The sequence below is a fragment of the Capsicum annuum genome, chromosome 2 (assembly GCF_002878395.1).
Source record: "Capsicum annuum cultivar UCD-10X-F1 chromosome 2, UCD10Xv1.1, whole genome shotgun sequence".
Taxonomy (NCBI): domain Eukaryota; kingdom Viridiplantae; phylum Streptophyta; class Magnoliopsida; order Solanales; family Solanaceae; genus Capsicum; species Capsicum annuum.
In genome coordinates, this window is record NC_061112.1 from 125406991 (window position 1) to 125427616 (window position 20626).

Here is a 20626-nt window from a genome sequence, read left to right on the forward strand (position 1 = left end):
TAAGTCCCTGAAACAAAAACTACTTACCCTTTGATGCATGTTAAGTGATTTGAATTTTATGGACGTAATATGAGAAAGCGAAAAAAGGAATCTTTTAGTCTCCAGACAAAGGAAAAAATATAACAAATCTACAAACTTTATGATCCACTTGAGTCTTTGGATTACGGATGAGTTGTGGATAATGTTTCCATTTTCATTAATAATTATTAGGGTAAACAAAACATGTTCTAATCATACTATTCTATATCTTGAACATCTTTGGGTTTTAACTAGTCTACTGTTATGAATGAAACTTGGAAAGACATTAATTGAGTTATTAGCATCAGAATATCATTATGTAACCAGAAATTATAAAAAGAAGAAGAAACATTAAAGTACATAATATTGTGGGCATAACATATATACTTCTCGATATCTATTTATTTATTTTCATTTTTATCTTATAAATTTAATCTCTAGAATCCAAAATTGTTATTAAAACTACTAAGTTCAGAGAAAGAAAAACGAAAAAGCTCTAAAGTAAATAGTTCATTAGATCATCAATTACCTTCATTGTCGGATGCTAATGAAAAGCACATTCCTCTACTGCAACATCAATATATTTAAAAATCAGGAGGCTCCTGGTGATCTCCACACCAACGGTTGTTGAGCAACACCACAAAGAAGGGCACTTTCCTCTTCTGCAACACCTTGGTATCCATCAATGGTTACAACCTTGTGTTTCACCTGTTGAGGAAAATATTTAGACAATGATCACGTTTTAGGAGGAAAATATTAAAAATGATAAGAAGACTTGATATGAAATTGATCATCACCACATGCCATGTTGTAATTGCAAGTTCCTTGAGAGGCAGTTTATGGATAACCAGCAGCTCAGTGACACCATTGTTGACGACCCATTCAAAAGCAGGGTTCAGAATCCACCTTCACAGTCAATATTGTATGAATTATCAGTTAAAACAATGGATAAGTTCGTGTGCAGAAAGGCTAATAAGTTAACCAATGACTATTGCGTTTATTCCCTCCATGACTGCACATGCTGAAAATGCCAAGCAAGCTCATGCAAACACAACAACAACAAACCCAGCGTGTTCCCACAAAGTGGGGTATAGGGAGGGTAAAATGTACGCAGTCCATACCGCTACCTCCAAAGAAGTAGAGAGGTTGTTTTCAATAGACCCCGGCTCAAGATAGAGAATAGTAAACAAGAGCGTAATGAGACATGAAGCATGATGGATGGCATAACATTAAACAGGAAAGACTTAATAAAATAGAAATCAGAGCACTACGAAATAAGATAAATAAGCGCAATATGAAATAAGAGATAAAAAATAGGACATTTGGAATACGACCCCCACCTAGTAGTAACATACACTCACAGACCAGAGACACCCGCCACACCCAAACACTCCTGACTAGGGGCTCCTACCTATGGACACAGTCCTAGGATTACTAACCCGGCTATACATGAGCTCTTCTAACTACTGGCTACAACCCACGCACACATCCTAGCCTTCTAACCTTATCCGCGACCTCCACACCTTCCTATCTAGGGTCATGTCCTCAGTAAGCTGAAGCTGCTCCATGTCATATTTAATCACTTCCCTCCAGTACTTCTTCGGCCTACCTCTCCTCCTCCTAAAGTCATCCAACGCAAGCCTCTCACACCTACGAACTGGGGCATCCGTGCCCCTCCTCATCACACGCCCAAACCATCTCAACCTTCCTTCCCGCATCTTGTCCTCCATCGAAGCCACTCCCACCTTCTCCCGAACAGTCTCATTCCTAAATCTATCCCCTCTAGTAAGTCCACACATCCAATGCAACATTCTCATTTCTGCCACCTTTATCTTTTGAATGTGGGAGTTCTTGACTGACCAACACTCTGCTCCATATAGCATGGCTGGACAGACTGTCACTCTGTAGAATTTACCTTTAAGCTTAAGTGGCACCTTCTTATCACACAACACTCCCAAGACGAGCCTCCACTTCATCCAACCTGCTCCAATACGGTTAGAAAAATTCTCATCAATCTCGCCATTCCCCTGAATCATAGACCCAAGATACTTAAAACTATCCCTCTTACAAACATTCTAGGAATCCAACCTCACCACCACATCATCCTCCTACCTCAAGTCACTAAACTTACATTCCATATACTCCGTCTTGGACCTACTCAACCTGAACCCCTTAGAGTCAAAGGTTTGCCGCCTCTAAACCTCCAATTTTTCATTCACACCCCCGCGTCTCATCAATCAACACTACATCGTCCGCAAACAACATACACCAAGGCACCTCCCCTTGAATACTCCGCGTCAACACGTCCATCACCAATGCAAACAGGAACGGACTAAGAGTCGAACCCTGATGCAACCCTGTCTCGATAGAAAAATGCTCTGAGTCCCCTCCCGCCGTTCTCACCCGAGTCTTCCCTCCATCATACATGTCCTTAATAGCTCTGATGTACGCCACCGAGACGCCTCTCGCTACTAAGCATCTCCAAAGAACCTCCCTAGGGACTTTGTCATACGCCTTCTCCAGGTCGATGAACACCATGTGCAAATCCTTTTTCCTTTCCCTATACTGTTCCACCAATCTCCTCACCAGGTGGATTGCCTCTGTTGTCGAGCGACTAGGCATAAAACCAAATTGATTCTCCAAAATGGACACGACCCTCCTCAATCTCCGCTCAACCACCCTCTCCCAAATCTTCATAGTATGACTCAACAGCTTTATACCCCTATAGTTGGTGCAACTCTGAATGTCACCCTTGTTTTTATATAACGGAATCATCGTACTCCACCTCCAATGAAAATCAGACATAATTCAACAACAATGTACATAAGTCCAGATGTCATGTAACTGCTCCCTTAAGTGCCATGAAGGCATGAACGCTCGTTGTACAGTTCCAAGTGGCAACCAGCCATTTGTGTCATCATAAAGACTAGCATTTGTAATCTTATTAATGCCAAAATCAACATCCTAAAAGAGATGAAAAATCAAATAGTAAAATGTTTAGAATGCCGTACAGAGAGGTAATGATTGGAGAAGCATAACAGTACTTAATGTTTAAACAGATCAAACAGTTCAAGTGCCAGCTAGCGAGCTTAAGTGGTATAACCTAATACTTTCTCAGAAAAGATTAGGCTTCAAGTTCCTCTATCAATAATTCTATATCCTTTCACCAAGTTCACAGTAAATTTTTAAAAAAGGAGGAAAAGAGCAGTTTGAGGATTTAAAGTGATTCGATTGACCTCAATCCTGGTGGAGGAGGAGCTTTAGATGCATGCTTTATGACTAAGCCATTAAGGGAGATACCCGTGCCTGGAGGTAGACCTCCTAGAAAGACACCAACCTGAGATTGGGAGTCATTTAGAAGAAACATTCCTTGTAACTTCACCCGGTCGTTGTCTGCAGCTTGGACACTACACACAACTAGCCATGTTACTCCCTCCGTCCATCTCTACTTGTCCACTTTTTTATTTTGGGATGTCCAACAATAATTGTCCAGTTTATAAAATCAATGGATAATTTACCTATTTTTTTAACCATTTTACCCTTGATATTAAATATAATACATCACTCACTGCATTTTTCAATGCAAAAAAATTATTATATTCAAATCTTAAGGTATGTGGTAAGTCAAAAGTGGACAAGTATTTATGGGCGGCGGGAGTAAAACACTTCAGATGAAACTTTAATACACATTTAAATAGAAAATGGAAACCAAAACAGATAAAGAAGAAAAGGATCAGTTAAAACACCACATTTGAGTGTCTTAGTTTCGAAGAACTAGGATAATTGCAAAATTCAATGTCAAAAGATTATTATCTATCTGTTTTAAATTGAAAAACCATCAAACTCTAGAAATTAAAGTTACAAACAGTTCACATCCTTGTGATCATTACACAGATGATTATTCACATAGATATGGAGCAGAAGAACCAGACAAAAATCAGAAATTCCTTCAAGAGAGCAAAGTTCATTATGTTGCATAATGCTACAATGCATGAACTGTTATAGAAATGAAAAAAGGAGAGACGGTAAATAAATATGGGCAATTTTAGTTTTCTCTAAGATCAGAAAAAAAGGATGATAAAAAGATGGAAGATAAAGAAAAAAAGGATGATAAAAAGATGGAAGATACTACAAGGATAGAGGAAAAAGATTGATGATAAGACAGCAGATACAACAAGTATTATTATATGCACATTATGTAAGGGCGAACTAAGATTCACATACCTGGCAACACCAGCGTAGCATTCATGGTTATCAGCTGCTTTAACATATAATCACTGCAAAGATCAGCACTAACCATCTATCCAGATACAGCAGTTGACTCATAAGCAACAGAATCCCATTCCAGCTCTGTATTCATTCTGTTGCAGATGCAAGAGATTTCCCAGACATTGGAGTGATTTTCCTGTGTGCCGTAGTCATACAAAGCCACCTTGCAGCCCTAAACCAGAAGTGATTTCGTGAATGCATGTTTGGAACTTAAAAATACACGTTTATGGCTCAATTATCTGAGTCGAGACAAAATGATGTCATGGCCGGCATATGGCCCATATCCATCATCTGTGCAGTTAAAGTGAATAACACATTAAAGTTATCCACAGCTTGCGGTGAAGTATCTTCCCCACAAAGAAAAACAAGCAACTGATTCCTATCCTCAAGCCAGCTGCATCCTGGTAGTCTACCTGCTCCACTCTTCTTTATTGTTTCCCTAACTCTCTCCACATCACCCCATCTTCCTAGCTCAGCATACATGTTTGATAAGACAACTAGATTTGTAGACGTATGAGGTTCAAGTTCAAGAAGTTTCTCAATAGCACAGCCAGCGATCTTTATATTGTTATGCATGCGACAAGCCCCAAATAGGGCACCCCACATTTCTGCAGTGACATTTGTTTTCATTTCCTTTATTAAAAGAAAAGCTTCTTCTAACCTCCCTGATCGCCCGAGTAAGTCAACTATGCAAGCATAATGTTCAGACGAAGGAGCGATAGAATAGTTTCTGGTCATGAGCTCAAACAAATTTGCTCCAGCATCACTCAAGCCAGCATGCTTACATGCAGATAAAACACTAACAAATGTGACTTCATCAGGAACGACTTCTTTGTCTTCCATCTCTTGAAAAAGTTTGACAGCCTCCTTCCCGTATCCATTTAAAGCATATCCAGCAAGCAAGGAATTCCAGGATATAACATCAGCATTGTCAACATCTTGAAACATCTTTTCTGCATCAGAGATGTTTCCACACTTTGCATACATAATGATTAAAGCATTACAAACTGATAAATTTTTCACATAACTGGTTTTGTTAGCCAGTTGGTTAAGTTGCTTACCAATATGCTCTGCTGCAAGATTCGAACAGGAACTTAATACTAAAGCAAATGTAGAATGATCGGGTTTCTTGCCATCACGTGTCATCATGATAAAATATTTAAGTGCATCTACATAAAAACCATTTTGGGTATAACCTGAAATTAGAGAATTCCAAGAAATTACATTTCTATCTCCCATATTCTTAAGGATCTCAAGTGCTTTATCCATTTGTCCCACTTGAGCATAACCTGCTATCATGGTATTCCAAACAACTATGCTCTTTGGTTCCATCTTTTCAAACAGATCAAAAGCTTCGCCAATCCGTCCACATTGAGCATAGGCTGCAATCATTGTATTCCAACAAACAACATCACGCTCAGCTGTTTGATCAAATACCCAACGAGCTTCATCCACCCTATTGTTTTGGATGTACCCTGAAATCATCGCTGTTCGTGCACCAACATTCTTGTATGCCATTTGATCCAACAAATCCCTTGCTTCTTTGAGTTTTCCAGCACGACAATAACCATCAATCATGCATGTATAAGCCACGGCACTCCTCTGAGACATTCTATTAAATAACGATACAGCCATGTCAGTTTTGCCATTCTGAACATATGCAGCTAACATGGCATTCCAAGCAACCTCATTTTTCTCCGGCATTTGGTCAAAAATCATTTCAGCCTCCAATATCATCCCATACCTCGCATATCCACTCAGTATTGTCACCCATGAAACAACATTCGGATTAGGAATCTTAGCAAAAAACTCTTTAGCAGAACCCAAATCCCCAGCCTCAATAAACCCACCCACTAACAAATTCCAAGAAATGACGTCCTTCTCTTCCATACCCTCAAAAAATTTCAACCCAAATTGCATTTCCCCATTCTGGGTATATCCCGAAAGCATCGAATTCCATGAAACTAAATTCTTTACCGGCATACCATCAAACATTTTCCTAGCATCATCTAACCTTCCCGCTTTTGCATAACCCGTAATCATCGCATTCCAACAAGCTACATTACTTCTATCATTAACCGCCTCAAAAACATCTCTAGCCTTTTCAAGCTCCCCACTACGCGCGTAACAAGTTATCATCAATGCATAAGTAAAATGGTCTCTCTGAGGCATTTTATCGAACAGTTCACACGCTTTATCAATTTGACCATTAAACAAATACCCATTAATCATTGTATTCCAAGTAATTAAATTTCTGTACAGCATTTTGTCGAACAGGTGGCGCGCATTGATAATTCTACCATTCTTGGCATAAGCAGAAATCATAGAATTGTAAGTGACAGTATTAGGGTGGGTAATACTTTTGAACACTTTGATAGCTTCATCTATTTGTCCCCTTTTTCCTAACTGTGTTATCTTCAGATTTTGCTGGAAGATTATTCTGCTTCCTCTACTTAAACCAGCCATTCAAATAAATTATTTTCCCTTCACGATTGCAGTGGGTGTTGTAACGAATTTGCCCACCACTTCTCCCTGCCATAAAAGAGCCAAGTAATCTTTTTCAAATTTAAATAAATTTCAATTTTATATCATATAATTCAGATTTTTCTTTTTCTACTCAATTGGTATCAATTTTGCATGTTTTTTACTTGATAAGCTGATTGAGCAATAATACTCCCTTAGTTTTCATTTTATGTATAGTTATTTTTCTTAATTCGTCTCAAAAGAAAATATTAAATTTTTTATTTAATCATATACTATAAGACTTTATTTACTTAAAAATAGTAATAACATATTTTTTTAATAAAGAAATAAATAGTAGTTAAAGAAGCTGGTTGGCACTTGAACTTTCATGCAAAAATATGAATAATGCTTCCTCCATTTTGAATTAGATGACTCTTTAGCTTGGCATATTTATTTAAAAATTTAATAATTGGGAGTGTATTTAATTTTTTTATCGTTCTTGACATTATAAAATTTAATTATCAATTAAACATGAAAATTTAGTGCAATTATTCCAATTCACGCATGCATAAGTCTACTCTTAAAAAGAGAAAAAAAAATTCATATTTAAAATTAGTATTGAAAATATAACATTGTTACTTTCAATAATTTTAAAAAATGTGATTTATTTAATACTATCAAGGGTAGAATAGAAAAAATATGTGTAAAATAGTCTTGATTTTACAACTTAAACAAGTAAATTGAAATAAATACTTTTAGAAAAAACGCCAACTAAAACGAAATGGAGGGAGTAATTAATAACAAGGATAAAAGTGATGCAAACTACTTGCTCTGTTTCGTTTTAGTTGGACTTCTTTCTAAAAATATTTATTTTAATTTACTTGTTCAAGTTATAAAATCAAGAATATTTTACACATATTTTTTTCATTCTACCCTTGATAGTATTAAATATAACCACATTTTTAAATTATTGAAAGAAACAATTTTATATTTTCAATACTAATTTTAAGTATAAAACTTTACTTTTTCTTCTCCTTTCAAGAGTAGTCTTATGCATGCATGAATTGGAATAATTGCACCAAGTTTCCATGCTTAATTAATTATTGAATTTTATAATGATAAGAATGGTAAAAGAATAAATACACTTCTAAGTATTGAATTTCTTAATGGGCGTGCCAAGACTAAAGGAGTTATCTAATTCGAAAGGGAGGGAGTAGTAACTATATCTTGATCTTTTAAATTGAACAAGTAAAGTTAGGTACTAATTTACTAGATAATTAAGTAGACATTTGTCATGTGTATTATTCACAATATTTTAAAATATTTGTTTGATCATATATATTTTTGAAATATATTTTCACAATATTTAAATTTTTGAAACACACCACAAGAGGTATTTTCATTATTTTTGGATACAATTTTTATATTTTTTAATTTATTTTTTTTAAAAATATATTTTTTTAATTTTATAAAATGACCTAATCTTCATAAAACTCTAAATTTTAAAAATTTATTTTCACTTTTTATATTTTTTTAACTTAAAAAATATTCTATTTTTAAAATACTATGGCCAAAACAACTTCACTCTATTTTCAACTTCAACACATCAGATAAAGTGAATATATTTTGAATTTTTATGGCCAACGATTCTAAAGATGGACGGAAAGATCATAGTTGATCTATCTTTTAGTTGAATAACATATGTCGGTAAAACTATGTAACTTTATAACTTTGAGTATGAAAAAGTCCTTCGTAGAAAGCGGAATGAGGTCCTACTCGATGCAAATTTAAATTAATCGAGTTTCAATATGGGTACCAAACATCGAATGAAAAAACAAAAAAATAGAAACCTTTATAACTCTACCATCAGAATTGAAATATATTCTAAGGCTAAAAGATCATGGAAAGACACTCGTAACTATAGCATCTCTTAATAAAAGAACATCAACAAAATTAAAAGTATTTAATCTATTTTATTAACTATTAAGCCAAAATCTTGCAAGTTTACTTTCCTGCCATTCATTCTTTTATATAGTGATTAAATTAAACTCAAATTAGTTCTGATCAGGAAGTAGTCCATAAAAATTAGAAAATTATTGTAAGCTCCTACATTGCCGAGCTAGTCTCTATCGTAAATAAATGTCTAAAGAGAAAACTCAAGCATGCATTTATAATAGACAAATAAAACCAATAAACTCAACTTTTTCAAACCTAAGGAAGCTTCTTGAAGCTTGTTCTTGTTTCTGTTGACAGATTAAACTCTTTAACTTTCATCAAATCATACATTGATCAACATATCAAGTATAATCCGATAAAGTTGGATATATATATATATCATTTGTAAATCCAATTTCGAGTCCAAATATTAAATTCTTTATGGCTGGAATTATGTATATTCTTTTCTTAGTGCTATGTTTAAAAAGAAGGGGACGATGGACTGTGAAAAGGAAGAGTGGAGTATTGATGTTGTTATCCTAGCTTGCTACAACCTTATGGTACATTGTTGTATTTGTAACCTTCACATTACTTGGGCAGGCGTCCCTTCGTTTCCCACACTTTAGTTACTACCTCCGTCCCATTTTATCCATTTCAAATTGGGATGGCACGACTATTAAGAAAATAATGATTGGTAATGTAACTTTATCGTTTTGCCCCTCTTAATTGTGTCTTCTTGTTAGTTTCAATATTGATGGATGACTAATACCAAAACACCATTTATATTCTTAATGGTGTACTCTTAATGATACTCATCTTTGCAACATTTTTCAAGAATACTAATAATAAGGAGTAATTAATTACACTAACGATATGATGGGAAAAAAAATTGTCTTGTCTTGATAAGTAAAAAAGGACAAGTAAAATGGAACAACAAATTAGAAAATTTGAGACGAGTAAAATAGGACATATAGTATCATATATATATATATATATATATATATGCTGCAACGATTCAACTCTTTTTGGAAACTTTCGAGAACTTAATTACTCCCTTCGTACATTTTTTACTTTGTCACATTTTGATTTAGTAAGCTTATTAAGAAAATGCTTTCTTCATTCGCTTTTGTTGTATTATTTTTTTTAATTTAATTTTTATTTGTTATTTTTGATAAATTAAGAAAAGATAATTTTTTTTGACGTTTTACTCTTTGTATTAATTACTTATTATTCAAATCATTTTTCAATACATATTGCTCCTTCCGTTCACTTTTACTTGTCAATAATTTTCTGATTGAATTTCTATCTTTACTTATCATTTTTCACATCAAGAAAAAATAACTTCTTTTTTCCTATTTCATCCTAAACATTAATTATTATTTTTTTCAAATTTACTTCAAGACACAATGTATGGGTGTCAAGTGGGCCGGCCCAACCCGACCCTCGTAACTAACCCGACCCGATTTGACCCGGCCCGGTAAGCCCTAGGGCTTTAGGGTTCTGGGTCCCGGGCCGATTATTTTTTAAAATGGGTCCGGCTAACCCGGCCCGGACCAAGCCCGGTCCAGGCCCGCCAGTTAATCGGCCCGGCCCGGATAAATTTTTTTTTAGATAAATGAAGATTTTGACTTTTGGGCCAAACTGGTTGTTGGCCCAACGGCTATATAGCCCTTTTTGGGTCCAAACGGTTAGTTTGGGCTCATTTATTAAAAAACAAAAAACAAAAAACTTTAAAAAATATTCTTTAATCCAAAAGAAAAATCTATAAATACCCTACAACTTCAAATCATTTTTTCACATAATTTTTCACTCTATCAAATCTCATTCTCTCTCAAATCTCAATTCTCAATTCTCAATTCTCAAATATTCAATATATTTAATTTCTTAAAGTGTTCACTTTAATTTTTTAATTTTTCGTTTACAAAGTACGAGCGGAAGTTTCTAAAGTCGCAATCTTCGGATACTTCCAAAATTTGATATTGTCGTTTCATCTCGTAAGTTTAATTTTTATTTATTGTATTAATTGTTTAATATTTAATTTTATTATATTTGTGTATTTTGAATATTTTTAGTTTAATTTAATTTATATTATGGATAAATTAAGAAACCTCGCTACTAAAGGTGTTAAAATTTTTGTCCCGGAAGCGGTAGTGGTAGTAAAAAGCGAATTACTAGCGGTAGAGGTAGTTCAAGTAGTAGATATACCCGTGTGCCTTCACCTCCGGTACCGCTTGGTACACCTTTTGAGGAAGAAATAGGTGTAGGTGCTCACGATATGGATTATGTAGAAGCTCAGAAAAATTACGGTATAGAAGAAGAAAATGAAGTAGATGCGGTTAATTTAGACGAAGATAATGAAAATATTGCTGAGACACCCGCAGTAGGAGATGCTAACATTAGATCTGAATCAGTTAATCTCCCTTTCCGTCCTCCCAGTGCCCCAAAACCTCGTAAAAGAACTAGTATTGCATGGCAATTTTTTGAACGTATATCAGATATTGAGGTGCAATGCAATATTTGTCAACAAATATATAAGCATAGAAGTGGAGGCAAGCAAGGGGGTACGGGTATGTTAATGAGACATGTAGCTGAAGATCACAAAAGAGAGTTAAATATTGCAAAAGGTGGTGGGGATGTTGGTGGGTCAATGCAAACTAGAATGGACCCAGCAATCGGTCACGTAGCGAAGAAGTATAATAAATTGAGGGACCGGAAAGAAATAGCTAAAATGGTAGCTGTGGGTTGTTTGCCTTTTAATTTTCCTTCTTCTGATGCCTTTATTCGTTATATACAAGCAATTTATAATCCTATGTTTAACGGTATTCCTAGAACTACTTGTCGGTCTGATATTTTTAGACTTCATTCACAATATTGTTTTTATTTATCAACATTGTTAAAAAATATTCAATGTAGATTGTCCCTAACTTCTGATCTTGGTCGTACTGTAAATAAAAATGATTATTTAACCGTTACTTGTCATTGGATGGATAGTAATTTCATGATGCAAAAACGTATTCTTGCTTTTTTATATGATGAAGATCGTAAATATACTGGACAATTTATTGCTGATTCTATTGTTAAAATTGCCGGATATTATGGTATCGAAAATAAAATTTTATGTATTGCTTTTGATAATGCTTCTAACAACAACACTGCTATAAAAAAATTAAAATCTACGCTATCTCCGCCCTTGCCTGAAATTTTTCATATTAAGTGTGCATGTCATATATATAATTTAATTGTAAAAGATGGTCTTGAGTTTTTTGAGTTTTATATTGAAAAAATTCGCCTTGCTGTTGGTTTTATTCAAGGAAATAATCGTAGATCGAGAATTAGAGAATTTAAAGTTAAATGTCAAGAAAATGAACTTACACCGATTTTGATGCCTGAGGAAATTGATACTAGATGGAATTCTACGTATGAATTTTTAAAAACTTGTTATAAATATAAAATTCCTATTACACTAGCTTTTAACCAACATTGCGGTTCATTTGCTGATTCTGCTGATTTCATGCTATATAATTCTGATTGGGTTGTAATTAATGATCTTGTTAAGTTTTTAGAAAATTTTTATGTAGCTATGGTTGAATTTTCCGGTGCTTATTATCCTACTGTTTGTAATATTTTGGCATATATAATCGATATTTCTGGTTTGCTAAAAGAATATAAAAATAAAGAAGGTTATAAAGAAGCTGTTGGCGCCATGTTTACGAAATTAAAAAAATATTTTTTCCCGATTCCCCCTATTTACTTGGTTGGTGCTATGCTAAATTCGTGCATGAAATATAATAATATGTATCACTTTAGTACTCTTATTTATACTAACTTAGAAATAAATACTAACCATGATTCTGAACAAGTACAACCTGATTTGTGGACGGCTACGACTGATGCAAAGGATTACATAGAAAAATTATATAATCACTATACTGATTTATTTGATTTAGCCGTACCTACAAATATCACTCCAACTGTCGCTCCTCATCATCCCGAGGAGCCATCATCTTCTAAAAGGCCGGCACATAGTAGTTTTTCTGATTCGTTTTATGATTTAAATTATTAGAACAGTGTTGATGAGAGAACTTACACATCAAATTATCGGGAAGAGCTGAATTATTATCTTCGGACGGCACCAGAGGATCACAGACGACGGATCAACACGTTGGATTGGTGGAGGAGTAATGAAACACAATATCTTGTGCTTTCAAGATTAGCTAGAGATATCTTGAATGTTCCAATGTCAACCGTTGCATCAGAGAGCGCCTTTAGTCAGGGACGATAGCAGCTTGGAGACAACCAACACTCATTGGGAAGCAATGCAATGAATGTTCTAGTTTGCCTCAGAGATTGGATTAGAGCGGAAAGAAGAAACCAAGGAATGGAATCCGAGCCGAGCAACGAGCTGAAACTTGAAGAAATTATGACTTCACGGGAGAACTCAGCAGAATCAAGTCCAATGCATAGTTTTGCCCCCGTTGACTTCGACTATCCTATGCAAGTTCCCATTAATATTAACATGAATGAGTTGGAAAAAATGATGCATAATTTATAGATTTTTCATTCATGTAAATTATAAATTTTGGATCATTTTGCAATCAATAAAATTTCCCAAATTCATTCACTCCTTAGTCCTTACTTTTTATATTTTTTCATTTAACGATTTAAAATTTTAAATTGAATTTCTAGTTTTCTACTTTAAATTAAAAACTTACTTCTAATATATTATTAATTTACTACCAAATATTATTAATTTATTATATTAAGTAGCATATGTTTTGTATATTTGTGCATATATCTTCTATAGAAGTGTATATTTAACGTATACATGTGTATATGTTTTATAAATTACAATATAAGTATATCTATATATATTGTAATGTATATATAATGTAGTATATTTTATAAGTAGTAGTATATATACATTGAATGGTGCGTATACACGTGTGTATATCTTATATAGAAGTGTATATTTAACGTATACATGTGTATATGTTTTATAAATTAGTATATAAGTATATCTATATATATTGTAATGTATATATAATGTAGTATATTTTATAAGTAGTAGTATATATACATTGAATGGTGCGTATACATAGAATAAAGTGTATATAAGAGAATAAATCTTCTATAGACGTGTATATTTAACGTATACATGTGTATATGCTTTATAAATTAGTATATAACTATACAAATATATATTGTAATGTATATATATTATAGTATATTTCAGTTAAAGTATTACATATACATAGAATAGAGTGTATATATGTGAATAGATCTTCTATAGACGTGTATGTTTAACGTATACATGTGTATGTATTTTATAAATTAGTATATAACTATACAAATATATATTGCAATGTATATACATTGTAGTATATCTCATTTAAAGTATTACATATACATAGAATAGAGTGTATGTATGTGAATAGATCTTCTATAGACGTGTATATTTAATGTATATATGTGTATATATTTTATAAATTAATATAGAACTATACAAATATATATTGTAATGTATATATATTGTAGTATATCTCATTTAAAGTATTACATATACATAGAATAGAGTGTATGTATGTGAATAGATCCTCTATAGACGTGTATATTTAATGTATACATGTGTATATAATTATATATATATATATATATATATATATATATATATATATCGTAGTATATTTTATTTAAACTTTAAAGTTTAAAGTAGTACATATATATTTGGATGGTGCGTATATATGTGTAATTGTGTATATATTTTTTAAATTCTAATGTAGTATATACTATATATATAGTGCATATATATTGTTTAACGTATTTATAATGTATATAGGTGGGTATATATAATGTATATTAAAAAAAAGTTTTTTTTTTTTATATTTTTGACCGGTTTTTTAATTGGGTTTGATCGGGTTGGGTTAAGTGGGCCGGGTTAGGGTGGTTTTTGATTTTTTTAATGTTGAGCCCGAACCAGCCCGGCCCACTTAGACCCCAACCCGGACCGGCCCTCAACCCGGTTATATAGCACGGGTCGGTTCCGGGTTGGCCCGGCCCACTTGACAGCCATAACACAATGTAAATATCATTTAATAGGGGTACTGTAGTAAAACAGTCATGTTATTAATTGATATTTTGAATCGGTGTGTCAATTCAAATTGTGACAAGTAAAATCGAACAAAGAGAGTACCAAATAATATCAATTAATAAGGGTAATATGGTAAAATTACTTTACCAATTATTATTTGTTAATAGGTGTACCATATCAAAAAGTCATCAGTAAAATCGGACGGAGGGAGTAATAATTGACATGTACCATATCAAAAAGTCATCAGTAAAATCGGACGGAGGGAGTAATAATTGACATGACTGTTATCACACTATTTCTATTAATTGATGTTTAATATTCTTTTCATTTTATTTGGTTGTAATGGACGGAGGGAGTAATAATTGACATGACTATTATCAAACTATTTCTATTAATTGAAGTTTAATATTCTTTTCATTTTATTTTGGTTGTCCTTCTTGCTAAAAATATTTATTTCAATCTAATTATCTCATTTATAAAATCAAGAGAATTATACTTCCTACGTTCCATTTTATGTGTCGCCATTTGATCGGACACGGATTTTAAGAAATAACTGATGACTATGTGAAGTTTACAAAATTGTCCTTCTTAAAGTTACTTTAGTGTTTACTTTTTATTTGTCTTTTCTTATTAAGTGGAACCAGTGAAGATAAAATGAGAATGATGCCACTAAATAGTTACCAAATAAGGAAAGGTGACCTTTTTTTGGGGACGGACCAAAAAAAATGACGACACATAAAATGGAACGGAGGAAGGATTGTTTTCTTTTAATACTATCTTTATCATTAAATGACTATAGAAAATGTATATACTCAAATTTATATTTTCAAAAGGTAGAAAAAATAACATAAACATACACATTAACGTACCATATTTACACAATCTCCATCCTTATAAAGTAATTACAAAAATTCAACTAATTATGTATCTTCCTTAGATATATCGGGAGCTAATTATGTACCTCGACAGACCCAATATCGAAAAAAATATATCAGGAGCTAATTTTGTATCTCAACAGAACCAAAATTGAGATTTTCATTAATTATGCAAAATATCAAAATTTTATGTAACTAAGTTTCAAACCGTCCGAATTTATATTGTTTGCCCAATTAATAAGGCTACTTTAATAAAATAATAAGTTTATAATAAATATTTTCTTTAGGTGAGTGTAAAGTAACAAGGGCCAACTATTTTGAAATGGAGAGAGTAATATCTACTGAAAAATAATTTGAAGAGGCTGTGGCAGAGGGTATAGCGTCTGCGAGTTTTCCTGAAGTTTAAAAAAAAAAAAAAATTTAATGCTAAAGGATAAAATACGAAAAAGATAAAATTTAATGATATGTCAAAAGTAACAAGAAAAATAAAAATTAATTTTAAAAATAAATGACTAATAAAAATGAACAAAGAGAGTAATACTTGCATTTTTTTAAAAATAAATAGCAATCCTCATAATTTGTAGGAGGTGTCACATCAGCCAGACTGATGGAAGTACTCCCTCCATCCTTAAAAAAGGATAAAACTTACACTCACCCGATTTATAAATTTTTACCCTTAAAAAAGGACTAGATTTCAAAGTGTGATTGGTAAAATCATTTACTTTTGTCTAAATTCCAATATTGCTATATTAAAAATTCTTGAACTACAATCCACACACATTGAGCATGAGTATATAATTTACACACAGATAATATAACAAGGATGGAAGTTTTGTAACTAGGGGGACGGAGCAAAAATATATTTAAATATAATACGGTAGGTTTAAAATCACAAACCTATTATATAAACATTTAATTTAAAATCACAAGTTTCAATTTTTTATTTTTTATATATTCATAAATTTATCACACATGATATGAAATAGAGAATATTCTTCAACTTATATTTGTCCTTTTGCGTGCAGACAGTAAAAATTGAGTAGTCAACCACCTGAACTAGCAAAATTTTTGCAAAGTTCAAGTGCTTTTTGATGACGAAATATTTGTTTCAACGCATTGCAGCAACATGATTTCTCTTCCATTTCAGAGTTTGGCTCTTCTCCTCTGTAGCTTCAGCGTTAGTTCTCCATGGTAACTTGTACTTGGCCATTCTTCTCTTCCTTGATTCCACTCCAATTTCGTCTCCATAATCCTGCAAAACGGGGAAATATATTTAACTTTCTAAAGATTCATTTAATTTCTCTTTCTGTTTTGCTTGGGATCCTTCTTCTACCACATTGAATATTTAATCTTTCGTAGAAAGCGCTTTACTCTTTAACGTATTTGGTGTAGTCGTGGGTTAGTTGGGCCCTTGGATTTCAAGATGAAAATTATTTACTCTTTGATTTATCCAAAGTGAGTTATTTTAGGTATTGCGCCTATATTGCTTGGACTCTTCAAAAATGTAAATGGATGTCTAGTGTGTTTTTGGAGAATCCAACACGGATGCAGCATCGACGGTGAAGATTCCTCGCAACTTATCATTGTACTACTTTCTGCTGGTATCTAATGATTGAGCAAATTTATGCAACCTTTTATATCTCTTCAAAGCTTTTTATCTATAAAAAAATATTACTAGTACTACCTAGTTTATGATGACAAATCTAATCTATTTGCCGGGTATCAGCAAGTTTAGCATGGTACCACCTAGTGCCCCAATAACAAAAAAAAAATTTTTAAAAAATTCATTGGCTGTTTTTGCATGGATTTATTTTGATGTAAACTTAATGTGACTCAACATGGATTCAGGAGAATCTTAGAGAGTTATCTAGCTTATGATTTGTGACATCAAATTCCTTTGCATCATACTACAACGACATATCCAGTTTAATCCCGCGAGTAGGATCTAGGGAAGCTAGAGTGTCCGCAGACCTTACCCCTACCTTGTAGAGGTAGAAGAGTTGCTGCCCATTTCTCTCATTTATGGGGCTTCAGATTACTCAGAAACCATTTGGAAACCAAGTTTTGGATGTTTTTCCTTAATAAAGTGAGACGAGAAGTCATACCTTGAAGCAGAGGCCGTCATAAACATCACAAACAGGATAGTCCATTGGGCAGCAAGAGTCTGATCCATCACAGCAAACACCATCCTCGTAAGGACAGCACCCCTGAATGAAGCATATGCCAAACAACTCTAACTCGCAGCAGCATGTTTGATCTTCTGGACAGTAATAGAAGTCTCCACATTCACTTGGTTTTGGAAAAGGCGGTGGAGGGGGCAGAGGGGATGGCGGGGGAGGTGGTGTAACTGCTGGAGACGGATAAGGAGATGGCGTTGAAGATGATTCTTTTGTTGGGTATGAAGCCAATGAATTAATGGCACAAACCCCATATGGCAAATCAGTGTTTCTTCTTATATATCCATACCCCTCCATTCCCCAATGTGTACCCCATGAGTTCTTGATAATCCAATAATCATCATATCCATCAGAACCATATCCTACTATTAGTACTGCATGGGATATGTCATCTGGATCACCAGAGCATTCTCTATCATAGATTCCCTGCATTGACCCCCACAGAAGAATAGAAATAACAATCACATCATTTTGGGACCATTGAAATATGTGATAATGAGGTAATGAAAATAGTTACCCCTCTATATAATTGAAAATCAGGGCTGCTACCGTGGATGCCCGCACTGACAGGTTGTTGAGCAACAGCACAAAGAAGGGCACTTTCCTCCTGTGGAACATCTTGGTATCCATCAATTGTTACAACCTTATGGTTCACCTGTAGAGGAAAATATTCGAAGAATGATCAAGTTCTGAAAATGGAAAGTATTGGGAAACTTGATATGAAATTGATCATCACATGCCTTTTTGTAGTTGCAAAAGCCTTCAGAATAGACATTGTATGGATAATCAGCCTGCTGAATCAATGCCGCCATTGTTGATCACCCACTCAAAAGCAGGGTCCATAAGTCCACCTTCACAGCCATTATTGTATGAATTATCACAATCGATAAGTTCTTGTTCGGAGAGGCTAATAACTTCACCAGCGTCTATTGTGTTTATTCCCTCCATGGCTCCACATGCCGAGAATGCCCAGCAAGCTCCTGCAAAAGTTTTGCATACATCAAATATATCACTCCAGCGATGTACATAAGTCATATGTCTTCTTATTGCTCCCTTTTGATATGAGCCAACAAAAAGTCCTAGTAGGACTGTAGGTTAGACCAATTTGCAGATTCAACTAATTCAATTCCGTTTATTTGGATTTTGTAGTGCTTAGTTAAGGAAACATAAAATAATAATAATGCACATAAGGCTGCCTAGAATAAAACATGTATGTAGTGTAAACCAACATCACAGATGTACATAAAATGCAAGAAGATATGCCTAAATACAAGATCTAGCAATGTACACATCTACAGAACAGAGTAAAAGTAGTGATTTTTTGTGGATCGTAGTCAGGCTTATAAGCTTGTATTCACTATATTTGTCTTGCCTTTTTGTGTTAAAGAGGCATAACAAAAATTTGACAGAGTCAGCAACACATCTTTCAGATATCACTACAATGTCACGAAATCAAAAGTGAGAATGGATGCACCCTTATGAGCTATACAAGAACATTATACCATTATCCTGTCCACTGAAAAATCTACTAAAAACAAACTATTGCAAACATGAACCGGCAATGGTAAGAGAAGATAAGTAAAGTTACCACATTGTCCTTGGTCCTTGACCTCAGTGACAGCCCCATGTTTCCTCCAATCCTTTGAAAGAGGAACATCACAAGAAGCTATAGTTGTGATCTTTTTCTCCACATTCTTCATCTGAATAGTCTTTTTCTTGTCAAAGGGTATCTTTATCTTTGATGTATGAACTTGGATGAACTCTTCATTACTCATATCAGCAAATTTGGTCAAACCAACCAAATGGTCTGAATCTGATTTCCTCTTTGAATTCTTTTCCACTATATACCTCACATTCCCTTTAAAATTCTCCAACCTCATTTCGTCCTCTTTCTCATTCTTGTAAACTTTCCCATGCTGCTGTTTCCATTCTTGAAAAAGTTGGGATACTTTTTCATGTGAAAGAGGCTCAGTTGGTCTGTCTAGTACTGGAAAATCAGTAGTAAAAGCAGAAACTTGAGATGATAATGCAGCAAAGATCAAGAAAAATGGGAAAAGAAGAAGGAAGATAGAAGGTCTCAGTTTGCTTCCCATTTTTAACCAGTTGTTGTGTGATCATTCTAGTCCTAGTCTCATTGTTTTATAGCTTTAGTAGATTTTGAAGTTTTGTTTTCACTTTTACAAATACAACTTCAAGTTGTATGTGAAGTTTTTATGATCAAACATCATTTTTTGAATAAAATCGAAAAAGACAAATATTTTTCATGGCTAAATGAGGCAACTATGTATAATTATTTCGCTATCCTATCTTATTTTTCTATTGTGGCACTTAATGTATCTTATTATCAAGATTTTCCATTCCATGACATAAAAATTTAGTTACAGAGTACAAAACTTAAGACGACGTACGAGAATCCCAATAACTCAACACGTGAGACACATGAAAAACTGCGAAGATTTTTAAACTATAGTTTAAAATGATGAAAGTGGTAGGTGTGGTTACGTTAAGACAATTTTTCTGGTAGGTAATGTGTTACTATAAAAGCACTTTAACTACGTACGGGCGGGAAAACAATGTTTTTTTCTTTCAGCTCCATTGGGCCAATCATGCAGGGAACACCGTGATAAAAATGAATCACCAGTAAGGAAATAATTTGGATGTATTTGAACAAGTGTAGTGTTTGCAATTGTAGGTTTAAGACATAAAATTGACTTTGCAGCTGTAGATTAAGACAGGAAAATTGACTTATATATTGATAGGAGTATTTGCAACTGATTACAACGTGGGAAATCTAACTCTCA

General features: G+C 33.7%; 1 protein-coding gene and 1 pseudogene across 2 annotated transcripts in view; both read right to left on the reverse strand.

The window, feature by feature from the left end:
* Positions 1–7000, reverse strand: part of LOC107859267 (pentatricopeptide repeat-containing protein At4g02750) — a 12902-nt gene extending 5902 nt beyond the window's left edge. Inside the window, exons 1-4 of one of the 2 annotated variants that reach the window (XM_047406858.1) lie at positions 4243–7000; positions 3255–3355; positions 816–924; positions 548–726 (exon numbers count right to left, since the gene is read on the reverse strand). In XM_047406858.1, the coding sequence (XP_047262814.1) occupies positions 4519–6753 (2235 nt within the window). In that variant the 5' untranslated portion in view covers positions 6754–7000 and the 3' untranslated portion in view covers positions 548–726; positions 816–924; positions 3255–3355; positions 4243–4518. The remainder of the gene's footprint in view (positions 1–547; positions 727–815; positions 925–3254; positions 3356–4242) is intronic. The other variant, XM_016704216.2, reaches the window with a different exon arrangement.
* A 9497-nt stretch (positions 7001–16497) lies between these two features.
* LOC107859271 lies at positions 16498–20560 on the reverse strand (annotated as a pseudogene).
* Positions 20561–20626: the final 66 nt, after the last annotated feature.